Source organism: Rhodamnia argentea, chromosome 2, assembly GCF_020921035.1.
Source record: "Rhodamnia argentea isolate NSW1041297 chromosome 2, ASM2092103v1, whole genome shotgun sequence".
Lineage (NCBI taxonomy): Eukaryota > Viridiplantae > Streptophyta > Magnoliopsida > Myrtales > Myrtaceae > Rhodamnia > Rhodamnia argentea.
Genome location: NC_063151.1, coordinates 18094837 through 18110760, shown reverse-complemented (window position 1 = coordinate 18110760; position 15924 = coordinate 18094837). Strand labels below are relative to the sequence as shown.

At 42.0% G+C, this 15924-nt stretch overlaps 1 protein-coding gene across 1 annotated transcript; it reads left to right on the top strand.

Annotated features, from left to right (window-relative positions):
• The first annotated feature begins 4045 nt into the window (after positions 1-4045).
• On the top strand, positions 4046-4477 carry LOC125313658. Its single transcript, XM_048273464.1, has one exon. The coding sequence runs from the start codon at positions 4046-4048 to the stop codon at positions 4475-4477; it is 432 nt and encodes a 143-aa protein (XP_048129421.1).
• Positions 4478-15924: the final 11447 nt, after the last annotated feature.

Genomic DNA, 15924 nt, shown 5'->3' with positions numbered 1-15924 from the left:
GTCCGTGATCATTCTGTTTGAATGATTTCTTCTCTCTGTTCTTCGAGCTATTTTTATAAACTTCTTTATCATGAGTGCAAGCTCCTCATCATCTTCTTCTTCATTATCCGTGACATCCTATAATCCGGCTCGTTTTGAAGCCTTGAATAAATGAAAAGTCTCATCGATATACTTCAGTCGAATCTCACTCGGAACTGATCCCTCTCGAGTAGACTAACCAAATGGGAATGGCTAGCTAGGAAAATCAAGTACGTGGACCTAAGAACTTGGTCATGGACTGACTCTTTGGCCATGGAAATTGTCGAGGGAATATTTTGGACCAATATAGGCCGATCCTAGAATAATTAAGGAACGATTTGGATAATACCCAACGCTTGGATCACGGGTGATTCCGTTCGACCTCGTGTGGGTTCCAAACGTCCATGAATTATTTTCTAACGATCGTGTCCATCGGGACTAGTGATTGACCCTCGCAATTGATTGACAACCAAGGTCGCCATGGCTTGAGTAATTCTTAAACGTGATTTTAATCACGGGTCGATACGCGTAACTCCAAAAAGCCGCCCCGTTAGTTTGAGATACGCTGAAAATTCTATTGATCGAGATTGATCAAGAATCGAGCTTCAGAATTTGACGTCGGACCTTCAGGGGTTTCAATAAATAAAAATTTTGGACGTTTCCTCATCCTGTGTGAAATTCCTTTGCGGTTCGCCCCAAAGAGGTTCAGGAAAAGTATATTTGGACTGGGGATGGGAAAGGACCCATTTGCCCTCGAAAAATACCCCATCTTCCACTTGGAACGAAAGGTATTTTGGTCATTTCCCCTTTTGGCCGAGATTGACTAGCCAATGAGGGGAGATAATTATTTTTTTTCTCTTGATTTTGTGGGCATAATTAATTATTATTAACCTATATTAATTATTATATTGGCCCTCTTCTTCTTCATTATCCAAGAACCCTCTCTCTCTCTCTAGCTCACTTTCTCTCTACCTCACTCTCTCTCTCCCTCTCCCTCACTTGGCCGAACACCCTCTCTCTCACCCTCCATTGCCGAAAATTCTTCAAGCTCTCCCCGGAGTCGCTTTGGATAGCTTGAGGTTCCTAGATCGTCGACAAATCGCCGGCCGTGCAAAGATCGCCGGAACCGTCGCTTGGTTCGGGCTTTTCCTCAACCGTTCAATGGAGGTTTTTGCGAGTTTTTGAGGTAGGGTTGTTTCTAAACCTAAATTAGGTGACTAGGTTGCTAAAAGACCAAGGATTTGTGAGATTTTGATGAAGAAATTGGTGGAAATGAACTTGAATATGTGCTGGCCGAAAATTTGCAGAAATGGAGGAGAGAGAAAGCTTGTTCTTGCATGAATAGTAAAGTCAAGAAGATAATAGTGGTCAAAGTTTAACTATGGTTACTTTATGCCCTAACTAGAGTTACTTTATGCTATTTATTAATCATGGTTAGGTTAGTATTTGACTCTAGTTAATTTTTGAACCATGGTTAGTTATACATTAACTAGGGTTACTTTTATGTGACATAAAGTTGTTATGCCATGGTACCAATTAAATGTGGCATGATTACTATAGTTTAGTACCATAGTCGTAAATTAATTATATGTTAGAAAATTATTATTGTTCGGCCGTGATAAATTTCCACGTTAGTATAATTATAATGGCACGTGATTTATAAATTGCTACGTTAGTATAATATGGTCGCATGGCGTGGATTGGATACTATGATAGTATTAATTGTTCGGGTAGTCTGGATTAATCTTTGGATTAGTGTGAATTAATCGGGTGATCCCGAATTATTAATTCTCTAACGTGAGTAAATCACGTGGTCCCGAACGATTCTAAGAAAATGAGAAGGTCGTATTCAATCAAGTCGTCTGAGGCAAAAGTGAGCCGTATTCGTCCGATTGTCTAAGACCGAGGAAATGTGAGGGTCGTATTCAATCAAGTCGTCCGAGGCCAAAGTGAGCCGTATTCGTTTGATTGTCCGAGACCGAGAAAGTAAGAAAGTCGTGTTCAATTAAGTCGTCCGAGACCATAGTGAGTCGTGTTCGACTAATTGTCCGAGACTTGATCCGGTCGTGTTCCTATGTGTCCGAGACCGAGATCTGTGGGTCATATTCCTATGTGTCCGAGACCCTGGTATATGTATAGAGCCGTGTTCCATAAAGGTCCGAGGCTCAATGTTATGAACTTATTTGATGGCGGTGGAGTAACGTGGTATATTCTGCAGGAACGTGGAATATTTTTTGGAGTAACGTGGAATATTCCGGAGTGACGTGGAATATTTCTAGAGTAACGTGGAATATTCCGGAGGAACGTGAAATATTTTTGGAGTAACGTGGAATATTTTGGAGTGACGTGGAATATTTCTGGAGTAACGTGGAATATTCCGGAGAAACGTGGAATATTTTTGGAGTAACGTAGAAATTTTTGGAGTAATGTGGATATTTATATTATGGCCTGATGTGTTAAAAACGTGCCCTGGAGCACGTAGAATATTTTATTGTCAGATTGACGCGTGGAATGCCGAGAGGGGAGTAACGTAGAATATTTGAGAAGGTGTGAGAATTTTCGGAGAAAGAGTGGAATTTGCTGGAATTTAATTGTGGAATTTTTGGGTGAGAAAGAAAGAGTTGTTGGAAATTGTTGCTCTCCTAGATTGTGTGTGGAGGCACTAGCGGCCTGATTTATGGTTAGAGATTTTCCTACTGAGATTTTATCTCACCCCGTCGTGGGTTCGTTGTTTTTCGGACCCTCCGCCTCAGCCATGAGTGTTCCGCCCCCGCAGTTCGGGATTCCCGGGACATGGATACGCAAGTGACAGAGTATCTTGTCGGGGAAAATCAAGTTTATTATAGATATGCAACTACAGTTTGGGTAGATATCGGAGAGCTATATGGGAAGCCTCGGACCTACGTGGCATGGACTTATCGCCACGGGGACTTGACCACGGGACCATTGAGAGGTTTCGATGTTCCCTTTAATGGAGTCGGGGAGTACGATCCCGCGGATGCTGCACCCCCGGATGGAGAGGTGGTGAACCCCGATGTTGCACCTGAAGTTTTGGCGCCCGACCCCGTAGCCGTGGTACTCGCAGAAGTAGATGGTGAAGTTATGGAGCCTTCGGATGCCGATCGGTCTCCGTAGTTAGATGAGGCCGAGCTGGCAGCCCGATATGGGTTTGTCTTGGGTAGCGAGGACGAGGACGAGGATTAGATGGTTGGCCTCATAGTTTTGTGGCGTGTTGTATTTTGGTTGTATAGCGGGCTTCGACCACGTGTCTTTTGTTATAGGTGGTCACGAGCTTGTACAGTGGCCCCCTGAAGACCTAGGGTTGACAGTTTGTAACAACTATGTATATATGTACATATGTGTGTTTTTACCATCCCAAGTTATCGTAGTTTTGTTGGTTTTCTGTATGGGGATTGTTGTTGCTTCCGCATGTGTTGTTTAATTTTGTTGGCCTGAGGATCCTGGAGAACCGTATGCAAGCGAGGCCAGGTGGGATGTCAACGGTTTGTAAGGTTCGGGTCGTGACATCCTCGTTCGGGAGTGGTATCGAGCAAGGTCAGCTCGATCCAAGTTTGGAAGCGTTATGGAGTGATAAGGAGCGATAACTTTGGGATGGTTAGGTAGAGAGACCTTAGGTGTCTACGCAAACTAATCGCATTATGCAAGGCATTTGAAAATGCGCCCGTGATTTGCTTGATTGATTGTTTTCATGCTAAATTTTGGTTTTGTTTGTTGAATCGTTTACTAGAAACGATTATTAGCCTTGAGCTAATTGCTGTGTTAAGGTGTGTGAAACTGCTAGACTCAAGTGGGTGGTTTAGGTCTCTAATTCCTTGGCGGAATTATTTTGGTTCGGGTGTTGTGAAGAAAGTTGATAGAAATGGAAAATCAAGGTAGAGGTTCCAGAGGAAGTTCTAGAGGAGCATCTAGAGGAGGTTCTAGGAGAGCCTCTAGTTCAAGAACTACAGTTAGAGAAGATCCGAGAGTGGATGGAGTCCTTAGGGCTCTTGAGGAAATAGGAAATCTCATGGGTAGGCACACTCGAGAACGAGCCGCCGCTATTGCCCAAGCCGCCGAGGCTACTGTTGTTGCCCATGGAGGCAATGTTAATCGGGGAAATGACAATGGGAATAGGCAGATGCATCGGCTAGTAGAACAGTTCTTGAAGTTGAAACCGGCAAAATTCACTGGAAAGGGTGACCCAGAAGCTGCACCTCGTTGGATAGAAGATCCGGAGAAGGCATTTGAGGTTTTGGGTTGCACCGAGGAGGAGAAAGTAACCCCGGCAGTGTATCGGCTTCAAGACACGGCCAGTGATTGGTGGAAGGCCACCAAGGGAAGAGTTTTCCCGGAGGGTAAAGTACCGAATTGGACTATCTTCACCGAAGTCTTCAATGGGAAATACTTTTCAGAGACTGCTCAGGAGCGAAAGATGTTAGAATTTCAGCAGCTCCGCTAAAACCATATGACGATAGATCGGTATGAGGCTGAATTCTCGAGATTGTCAAAGTATGCACCGAGGATGGTAGAGAATCCACTGGATAGAGCGAGAAGGTTCCGGGATGGATTGAGGCCGGAACTTCGCAGTCGGTTGATCCCGCTGAACCCGAGAGATTATGACGAGTTGTATGAGCGGGGTCAGATGGTAGAGCGAGACATGAAAGAGAGGGCTGCCGCATCCGGATCGCGGTTTATGCCAGCCGGGGACAACCGCCGGTTTGGCATGAGGCCAATGATGGGAAACCGGCGCTTCGTCCCTCCAGTCGGGAGAAATAATGGGAAGCCGATGTATCAGTCCAACCAGAACCGCCGATTTTGTGGCGTAAGGCACGGGAACGTGCCTTGCCCGAGCAGGAAGGGGGCATACTTCAAATGTGAAAAATTTGATCATCATATAAGGAATTGCTCGGAGCTAGCCCCAGAACAGCGATTTCAGCCCCAAAGACCTCAAGTGAGACCTCAGATTAGAGCTACTCCACAAAATAACCAGAATAGACCGCCGGTGCAAGGGAGAGTGTATGCGGTGGCGCGCAATGAGGCAAAGAATGCACTTGGCGTGATCACAGGTACGGTCTCCTTATGTGATCATGCTGCATATGCTTTATTTGATTCTAGAGCATCCCATTCATTTGTATCTACTCAATTTGTGGAGTTAGTCGGGATTGAGTTAAAACTGCTAGAAGTAATATTGCACGTAACTACGCCCTTAAAGGATAAAGTATTGGTTACCTTAGGGTGTACTAGATGTAAGATAGTCATTGGCGGTAGAGAAGAATTAATAGACCTAGCAGTTTTGACTATGCATGATTATGACGTGATAATTGGAATGGATTGGCTGGGAAAGCAAAGAGCTGTTTTTGACTGTGGTAGTAGGGTGATCCAATTTAATCCTATTGGTCATCCTAGATTTGAGTTTGTGGGAAGTCGAGGAGGAATCTCGATTCCCCTGATCTCGTCACTGGAAGTGACTAAGTTGTTAAATGAAGGATGCCAACGATATTTAGCTGCAGTGGTGGATTCGTCGATTGAAGGATCGAGGCTAGATGATATAGCCGTGGTGCGTGATTATCCCGATGTCTTTCCCCAAGAATTGCCGGGATTACCACCCGAAAGAGAAGTGGAATTTGTGATTGAGTTAGCACCAGGGACAGAACCGATTTCCAAGGAGCCCTACAGAATGTCCCTCTCAGAGTTGAAGGAATTGAAGGTTCGGATGCAAGAATTGCTGGATAAAGGATGTATCCGCCCCGCCGCATCGCCTTGGGGAGCGCCAGTGTTGTTTGTAAGGAAAAAGGATGGGTCATTGCGATTATGCATTGACTACCGGCGATTGAATCAAGTGACCATTAAGAACAAGTATCCATTGCCAAGGATAGATGACTTGTTCGATCAACTGCAAGGCGCTTCAGTATTTTCTAAGATCGATTTGAGGACGGGCTACCACCAGTTGAGGATCAAGAAAGAGGACATACCGAAGACCGCTTTCCATACCAGATATGAGCATTATGAGTTCACGGTCATGCCTTTTGGATTGACCAATGCCCCGGCTGCCTTTATGGATATGATGCATCGGGTGTTCAGAGAATTCTTGGATCGGTTTGTCATCGTGTTTATCGATGATATTCTGGTGTACTCGAGGAGTTTGGAGGAACATGAACATCATCCGAGCATCATTCTACGGACCTTAAGAGAACACGCTCTTTATGCCAAATTTAGCAAGTGTGAATTTTGGCTCGACCGGGTAGCGTTCCTTGGACATATCGTCTCGGGTAATGGAATCTCAGTAGATCCGGCGAAAATTGAGACCGTGGTGAATTAGCCAAGACCGACGTCCGTCACGGAGGTTCGGAGTTTTCTAGGCTTAGCAGGGTATAACCGCCAATTCGTGGAAAAGTTTTCTTCGATAGCTATTCCGCTAATGCAGCTAACGAAGAAGGAAACTCGTTTTGAATGGACAGATAAGTGTGAGAGGAGTTTCTAAGAACTGAAGCATAGGTTGACGACGGCACCAGCTTCGACGATACCATCGGGTCCTGGAGGATTTGAAATTTATAGCGATGCTTCGCTAAAGGGACTTGGATGTGTATTAATGCAACATGGCGGGGTGGTCGCGTATGCGTCGCGACAGCTGAGGCCTCATGAGCAGAACTATCCAATGCATGATCCGGAACTTGCGGCTATTGTTTTTGCGTTGAAGATTTGGAGGCATTATTTGTGGGGAGAAAAGTTTCAGATTTATACGGATCATCAGAGTTTAAAGTATTTGTTCTCCCGAAAAGAGCTGAATATGAGGCAGCGCCGTTGGATGGAGTTATTGAAGGATTATGATTGTGATATTTTATATCACCCAGGAAAAGCGAATAAAGTAGCGGATGCTCTGAGTGGGAAGTCGAGCATGGTGCATTTGATGGTGAAAGAATGGACCTTATTGGAAGAGTTGAGAGATTCAGAGTTTAAGTTGGAAGTTTGCAATCTCTCAAGTCTACCGGCAACTCTGAGGATTGAGCCAGAGATTCGAGCGAGGATTAAAGCGTTGCGATCGATGGATCCCGACATTCAGAAAATTTTGGAGATGGATGCCACCAAGAGGAAACCCGAGTTTCAAGTGGCCGAGGACGGAATCTTGAAATTCCGTGGACGTCTGTGTGTCCCTAATGATGAGGAGCTCAAGGAAAAGATTTTGTCAGAAGCTCATCGGAGTAGTTATAGTGTGCATCTAGGCAGCACTAAAATGTATCAGAATCTGCACCAACATTACTGGTGGAATGGAATGAAGGTGGACGTGGCCAAGCATGTGGCTAAGTGTTTGACGTGCCAGCAAGTAAAGGCACAACATTGCAAGCCTGGAGGTTTGCTTCGACCACCGGAGATTCCCGAGTGGAAATGGGAACACGTTACCATGGACTTTGTCATGGGATTACCGAGGAGTCGAGAGAGGCACGATTCAATTTGGGTAATCGTGGACATATTAACTAAGTCTGCACATTTTTTGGCAAAGCGAAAGGATTTCGCAATGGAAAGGTATGATGAGTTGTATATGCGCCAAATAGTTCGCCTACATGGAGTGCCAAGAACCATTACGTCGGATAGAGACCCCAAGTTTACTGCGACGTTCCGGAAAAGTCTTCAGAATGCGATGGGAACTCAAGTGCGGTTTAGCACCGCCTATCACCCTCGGGACAAACGGACAATCAGAAAGAACAATTCAGACTCTTGAAGATATGTTGAGAGCATGCGTGATAGATTTTAAAGGGGGCTGGGAGGAACAACTGCATTTAGTAGAGTTTGCCTAGAACAATAGCTTCCAGCAGAGTATTGGAATGGTACCATTTGAAGCGTTGTAAGGCAGAGCTTGTAGAACTCCAGTATGTTGGGATGAAGTTGGCGAGAGAAGCATAACGGGACCAGAGCTGGTTCAGCAATCCGTTGAGGCAGTGAAAGTGATCAGAGAAAGGCTAAAGACTGCCCGTAATCGTCAGAAGAGTTATGCGGATAGACGACGTAGACCGTTGGAATTCCAGGTGGGAGATCATGTCTTCCTTAAGGTGTCGCCGATGCGTGGCTTATCTCGGTTTGGGAAGAAGGGAAAATTAAGTCCGAGGTACGTAGGTCCATTTGAAATCCCGGAACGGATTGGGATGTTGGCTTATCGACTTGCCTTGCCGCCGAACTTGTCCCAAGTCCATAACGTTTTCCACGTGTCTATGTTGAGGAAGTACGAGCCGGACCCAACTCATATACTGGATCATGAAGTTGTGGAAGTTGATGAAAGAGTATCGTATGTGGAGAGACCAGTGTGAATAGAAGACGGAAAGGAACAAGTTCTGAGGAACAAGATAATTCCACCGGTGAAGGTTGTATGGGAACATCATGGAACGGAAGGGGCAACCTGGGAAAATGAAGAAACGATGAGGCAACCGCACCCCCATTTGTTTGAATAGATAAGTTTTGTTGTAAATTTCGAGGACGAAATTTTTGTAAGGGGGGAAGAATTGTGACATCCCGTAATCCGGCTCGTTTTGAAGCCTTCAATAAATGAAAAGTTTCATCGATGTACTTCAGTCGAATCTCACTCGAAACCGATCCCTCTCGAGTAGACTAACCAAATGGGAATGGCTAGCTAGGAAAATCAAGTACGTGGACCTAAGAACTTGGTCATGGACTGACTCTTTGGCCATGGAAATTGTCGAGGGAATATTTTGGACCAATATAGGCCGATCCTAGAATAATTAAGGAACGATTTGGATAATACCCAACGCTTGGATCACGGGTGATTCCGTTCGACCTCGTGTGGGTTCCAAACGTCCCCGAATTATTTTCTAACGATCGTGTCCATCGGGACTAGTGATTGACCCTCGCAATTGATTGACAACCAAGGTCGCCATGGCTCGAGTAATTCTTAATCGTGATTTTAATCACGGGTCGATACGCGTAACTCCTAAAAGCCGCCCGTTAGTTTGAGATACGCTGAAAATTCTATTGATTGAGATTGATCACGAATCGAGCTTCAGAATTTGACGTCGGACCTTTAGGGGTTTCAATAAATAAAAATTTTGGACGTTTCCTTATCCCGTGTGAAATTCCTTCGCGGTTCGCCCCAAAGAGGTTCAGGAAAAGTATATTTGGACTGGGGATGGGAAAGGACCCATTTGCCCTCGAAAAATACCCCATTTTTCACTTGGAACGAAGGGTATTTTGGTCATTTCCCCTTTTGGCCGAGATTGACTAGCCAATGAGGGGAGATAATTATTTTTTTTCTCTTGATTTTGTGGGCATAATTAATATTATTAACCTATATTAATTATTATATTGGCCCCTTCTTCTTCATTATCCAAGAACCCTCTCTCTCTCTAGCTCACTTTCTCTCTACCTCACTCTCTCTCTCCCTCTCCCTCACTTGGCCGAACACCCTCTCTCTCACTCTCCATTGCCGAAAATTCTTCGAGCTCTCCCCGGAGTCGCTTTGGATAGCTTGAGGTTCCTAGATCGTCGACAAATCGCTGGCCATGCAAAGATCGACGGAACCGCCGCTTGGTTCGGGCTTTTCCTCAACCGTTCAACGGAGGTTTTTGCGAGTTTTTGAGGTAGGGTTGTTTCTAAACCTAAATTAGGTGACTAGGTTGCTAAAAGACCAAGGATTTGTGAGATTTTGATGAAGAAATTGGTGGAAATGAGCTTGAATATGTGCTGGCCGAAAATTTGCAGAAATGGAGGAGAGAGAAAGCTTGTTCTTGCATGAATAGTAAAGTCAAGAAGATAATAGTGGTCAAAGTTTAACTATGGTTACTTTATGCCCTCACTAAAGTTACTTTATGCTATTTATTAATCATGGTTAGGTTAGTATTTGACTCTAGTTAATTTTCGTACCATGGTTAGTTATACATTAACTAGGGTTACTTTTATGTGACATAAAGTTGTTATGCCATGGTACCAATTAAATGTGGCATGATTACTATAGTTTAGTACTATAGTCGTAAATTAATTATATATTAGAAAATTATTATTGTTCGGCCGTGATAAATTTCCACGTTAGTATAATTATAATGTCACGTGATTTATAAATTGCTACGTTAGCATAATATGGTCGCATGGCGTGGATTGGATACTATGATAGTATTAATTGTTCGGGTAGTCTGGATTAATCTTTGGATTAGTGTGAATTAATCGGGTGATCCCGAATTATTAATTCTCTAACGTGAGTGAATCACGTGGTCCCGAACGATTCTAAGAAAATGAGAAGGTCGTATTCAATCAAGTCGTTCGAGGCCAAAGTGAGCCGTATTCGTCTGATTGTCTAAGACCGAGGAAATGTGAGGGTCGTATTCAATCAAGTCGTCTGAGGCCAAAGTGAGCCGTATTCGTCCGATTGTCCGAGACCAAGAAAGTAAGAAAGTCGTGTTCAATTAAGTCGTCCGAGACTAAAGTGAGTCGTGTTTGACTAATTGTCCGAGACTTGATCCGGTCGTGTTCCTATGTGTCCGAGACCGAGATCCGTGGGTCATATTCCTATGTGTTTGAGACCCTGGTATATGTATAGAGCCGTGTTCCATAAAGGTCCGAGACTCAATGTTATGAACTTATTTGATGGCGGTGGAGTAACGTGGTATATTCTGGAGGAACGTGGAATATTTTTTGGAGTAACGTGGAATATTCCGGAGTGACGTGGAATATTTCCGGAGTAACGTGGAATATTCCGGAGGAACATGAAATATTTTTGGAGTAACGTGGAATATTCCGGAGTGACGTGGAATATTTCTGGAGTAACGTGGAATATTCTGGAGGAACGTGGAATATTTTTGGAGTAACGTAGAAATTTTCGGAGTAATGTGGATATTTATATTATGGCCTGATGTGTTAAAAATGTGCCCTGGAGCCCGTAGAATATTTTATTATCAAACCGACGCGTGGAACGCCGAGAGGGGAGTAACGTAGAATATTTGAGAAGGTGTGAGAATTTTCGGAGAAAGAGTGGAATTTGTTGGAATTTAATTGTGGAATTTTTGGGCGAGAAAGAAAGAGTTGTTGGAAATTGTTGCTCGCCTAGATTGTGTCTGGAGGCACTAGCGGCCTGATTTAGGGTTAGAGATTTTCCTACTGAGATTTTATCTCACCCCGTTGTGGGTTTGTTATTTTTCAGACCCTCCGCCTCAGCCATGAGTGTTCCGCCTCCGAAGTTCGGGATTCCCCGGGACATGGATACGCAAGTGACAGAGTATCCTGTCGGGGAAAATCAAGTTTATTATAGATATACAACTACAGTTTGGGTAGATACCGGAGAGCTATATTGGAAGCCTCGGACCTACGTGGCATGGACTTATCGCCACGAGGACTTGACCACGGGACCATTGAGAGGTTTCGATGTTCCCTTTAATGGAGTCGGGGAGTACGATCTTGCGGATGCTGCACCCCCGGATGGAGAGGTGGTGAACCCCGATGCTGCACTTGAAGTTTTGGCGCCCGACCCCGTAGCCGTGGTACCCGCAGGCGCAGATGGTGAAGTTATGGAGCCTTCGGATGCCGATCGGTCTCTAGAGTTAGATGAGGCCGAGCTGGCAGCCCGATATGGGTTTGTGCTGGGTAGCGAGGACGAGGACGAGGATTAGATGGTTGGCCTCAAAATTTTGTGGCGTGTTGTATTTTGGTTGTATAGCGGGCTTCGACCACGTGTCTTTTGTTGTAGGTGGTCACGGGCTTGTACAATGGCCCCCCGAAGCCCTAGGGTTGACAATTTGTAACAACTATGTATATATGTACATATGTATGTTTTTACCATCCCAAGTTATCGTAGTTTTGTTGGTTTTCTGTATGGGGATTGTTGTTGTTTCCGCATGTGTTGTTTAATTTTGTTGGCCTGAGGATCCTGGAGAAGTGTACGCAAGCGAGGCCAGGTGGGATGTCGACGGTTCGTAAGGTTCGGGTCGTGACATTATCTGAATCAGACAATTCATGGTTAATTTCAGATTTTAATGCAATGGACTTCATACCTTTAGAGTTTCTTGTCTTATTTGCTCGCTTTGTCTCATATGATTTTAGAGTTCCAACAAGCTCATCTACAGACAATGTTTTGATTGTTTGACACTCTTGTGTTGAGGGCTTGATGTAATTCCAGTCATCTATAAGACCTCAAAGAATTTTCCTGACTTGCACGGTTTAGGAACTGGAGCACCTTGCGTTGTGAGTCCACTTGCTAGTATTTGGAATCTGTTAATCATATCTACAATTGATTCGTTTGGCTTCATCTTGATGGCTTCATAGTTGCTCAGCAGAATGCTAAAATTGGTTTCCTTCATCCTATTAGTTCCTTAAAACGTGACATGAAGTCTATCCTATATAGCCTTTGCTGATTCTTCTTCTACAACACGATTATACAATGAAGTAGACAAAGTACAAAGTAATGCATGAATAGCTTTAGAATCAAGTCCTTGTCTTTTAGCCCTTTTAGTATCCGATAATGTTGCTGTAGCATTTGTGGTGGTCTCATTTCCAGTAGAAGGTGTTGCAATGACAGCAGGTACTACTCTAGTGACAACAACATCCCACATTAGATCGTCCGATGCTTTGAAGAACCACTTCATCTTATTGCACCACATGTTGTAATCCTTTCCATCAAAGTATGGTGGTTTGTTGCCACAATGCGAGTCACCTATTCCTAAGAAGTGGTTGCTAGACATAGTAGATCGTTAACTTTGAAGTAAAAATACTTTACAAATATGAGCAACCTCTTTTGATACCAATTGTTGTATCTAGCAATATCACCTAGAATGGGTGAATAAGTGATTCCGAACAATTTTGAAACTTAATGTGGAATTAAAACAGTTTTAAAACACAATCTGAATAGAATCAGCAAGAAAGCATACGAGTGATCTAAATACAATAATATGAGTTCAGGAAAGAGAACATTACATGCAGTGTTTATAGTGGTTCGGCTTGTTAGGCCCACGTCCACTCTCCCACGATGATAGCCGATTGGCTGGATTCCACTAGATGAATCAATAGAGGTTACAAGAGATTATCACTCTCAATCGCTCTTACAAAACCTCTCAAAGATAATATGTGTAACTTTCGAGAATAAGTATGTGAATCTGAATAACTCAAGCACTTTGAAATTACATGTTCTTGTCTCACTCTGCTGGTCACCATAGATATTCTTTTATACTCCTTTGCTTCCAAACTAGCCATTAGACAAGCCATCAAAGGATCATTCTTCAATCATTAATCGGACATCATCAATCACAATTGAAGGAAACTGTATCTAGGAGATATAGTAGCCGTTGGAGTAGAGTCTCGAACTCTTCGATTCAATTGCCCATACAAGTAAATCTTCAGTTTCCAAAAGTAGAGTTGATTCAAATAAACAACAATTCTTATTCTTGAAAGGCAATATCCAATCGTAGATAGTTTCCTGATCTAATTGGAAAATAATCTTGTCAATCAAATATTACAAACTTCCATAAAAGATATTGCTAATATCGGAAACATGCCAATCGTGGGTCTTTAGAATTTGTCTGAAAATTATCTCAGAATTTGAACATTATTCAGAAGCAGTCTTCAAAAGTAGAGACTCTCTAAATATGAACAGACTTTGAACAAGTGACTCGAGCTTCAATAAAATCATTGCTGATGTGTCATATGTATCTTCAAAAGAATAAGTCTTCACAGGCAATAGCCTTCTCCATTTGAACGACTTTAGAAGCAAATATATGATGACTGCACCTTGAGTCCGAACATCGGGTTTGGAAAAATATAAGCTTTTATTCATGTGTTCATCCTGCAATAAAATATTTATAAACATTAAATAGATTCTATCTGAATAAGGATAGTTTTGTCAGAATGAAAATATTTAGAAGGAAGGTTTTCTCAATAAGAACAAAGGAGTTCGAAAGTCTCTCCCACCGGTCAAGATTCTAATCCTTTGGTCGAGTTCGTCACATCATCCTGTCCGCCTCCATGCTCCTCTCGTCGCTCAATCTCGCATCTCCCCTATTGTTGCGTTTCAAGGCTTTTTCTCTGCAGTTTTCTCCTCTATAGTTGCAGTTTCAAGCCCTATTACTACTTTTTTCCTGTTACTGCGATTTTGGTTCTATTAATGCAGTTTTTGATCTATTACTGCAGTTCCAGTACCTATAGCTGCGGTTTTTGCCCTATTACTATGCCGTTGTTTAGTGTTGGAGTTCGTTGGTACTTGGTATTGGAAATTCCCGCTGCTTAAGGACGAATTTGTAGATGTTATAGGAGCTGTTTCGCTGCTCTTTACGTCAAAAAAAGCACTGTTTAGGTGATTACCATTGACGTTTCGGTCCAATTTTTGCTCGGCATCAACAGGTAATGTTCTTACTTTGATTTGATAATTATGCAGCCGTTTGAATTGAACTTGCATATGCCGCGGTTATTCTTGAATCTACGTATTTTTTTTTACCACCTAAAGCATTGATTCTTAAGTTTTGATAGTTGAAAGGAACGATTTTTGCAAGATTAATTACAAAGTTCGAATTTTTTTCAAAACTTTCTTTGGAAAAGGGGGTCACTTGATTTCATTGATTCATGTTTTAGGCACGATTTTCAGAATAATTAAAAAGGCCCCAAATCTAAGCTAGGAAAATCTTTTTGCTAATAGACAATGTCCATGTTAAGCTGGACAATTTTACCCATTGCCATTCGAGTACGATTTTCCAACTTAGTAAAGATGAGAAGTTAACTAATATGATCTACTGCCATTTAGATCCGATTCGCTATCTTCATAAGCCGATTTTAAATTTTGGGCATTATAATTTTTGGAAAAAGATGAAGATGGACATCCATGATTTCTTGCTCTTGATTGTTATCTTATTGTGGATAGAGATTTTCTTTGATCTTGAATGATATCTTTATTTTCGATTGATTCCCATGAATATTAAAATTTCTTAAAAGATTTAGTAAGATATGGTTTCCTTAAAAGCCATATCTAATAATTTTTTTTAGGAAGAAGCCTTATCTTCTTTGTTAATGTGGGATATAATTGAATAAGGAAATCCTTCATGCATTTCTTGTCTTGGCTGAAAGTTCAGAGGAAAAGGAATAAAAATAAGCTCATCTTGTCTTATGTGATTCCATGCATATCTTGAATATCTCACGTCATCTTCATGCCTATTTTCGAATTTTATGTCTGCATATCTTGCATATTTTCTACATATTTTTGAGTATCTTATCTTGCATTCCATGTTTTCAAAAATATCACTTGCATATCTTCGAGTTGTGTTTTATCTCATGCATCTTTTATTACTGAAAATATAAGAAAATATTTAAAAAAATGTGCTCATTTCATATATTGCATTATTTCTTGATGCCATTCATTTTTTCAAGTATCACCCATTTATTTTTCCATTTCTTTGAAAATCATGCATATTACATTGTGGCATAGTCATTGTTCGCATATTATGTATTTGCATGTCCATGTCACACGTTATATTTTGCCATGCCATTTTGCATGTCCTTAGTATCATGTTCAAGATATTCATGCTTGGTTAGTGTAATTGCGTGATTGATTTGTTCGAACCAAGAATTGGACGCTACTTAGTCTAATCATAATTTTTCGCATGTTATATATAATCTTTCCATGTTTATTTTATTTAATTGCATGACTGTTTGCATGTTGCTTTGACTGTTGCATTAATTTGATATTATTTTTGCATGATTAATTTAATCATATAAATTCAACACGTAGGTTAGTCTTTGTATGTCATGTATTGCATTCATCTAAGAAAGTGAAAACATAAAAAAAAAATACCTCATTTGAATTATAAGATTAAACCAATTAGGCTCGAGTTGCCGATTTAGGATATCTCATGGAATTAAGGTACCGAAAGGGCATTAGCTTTAATTAGTTAATATAATCAATTCCCTGAATCTTTAAATCTCTAGTCCGTAAGA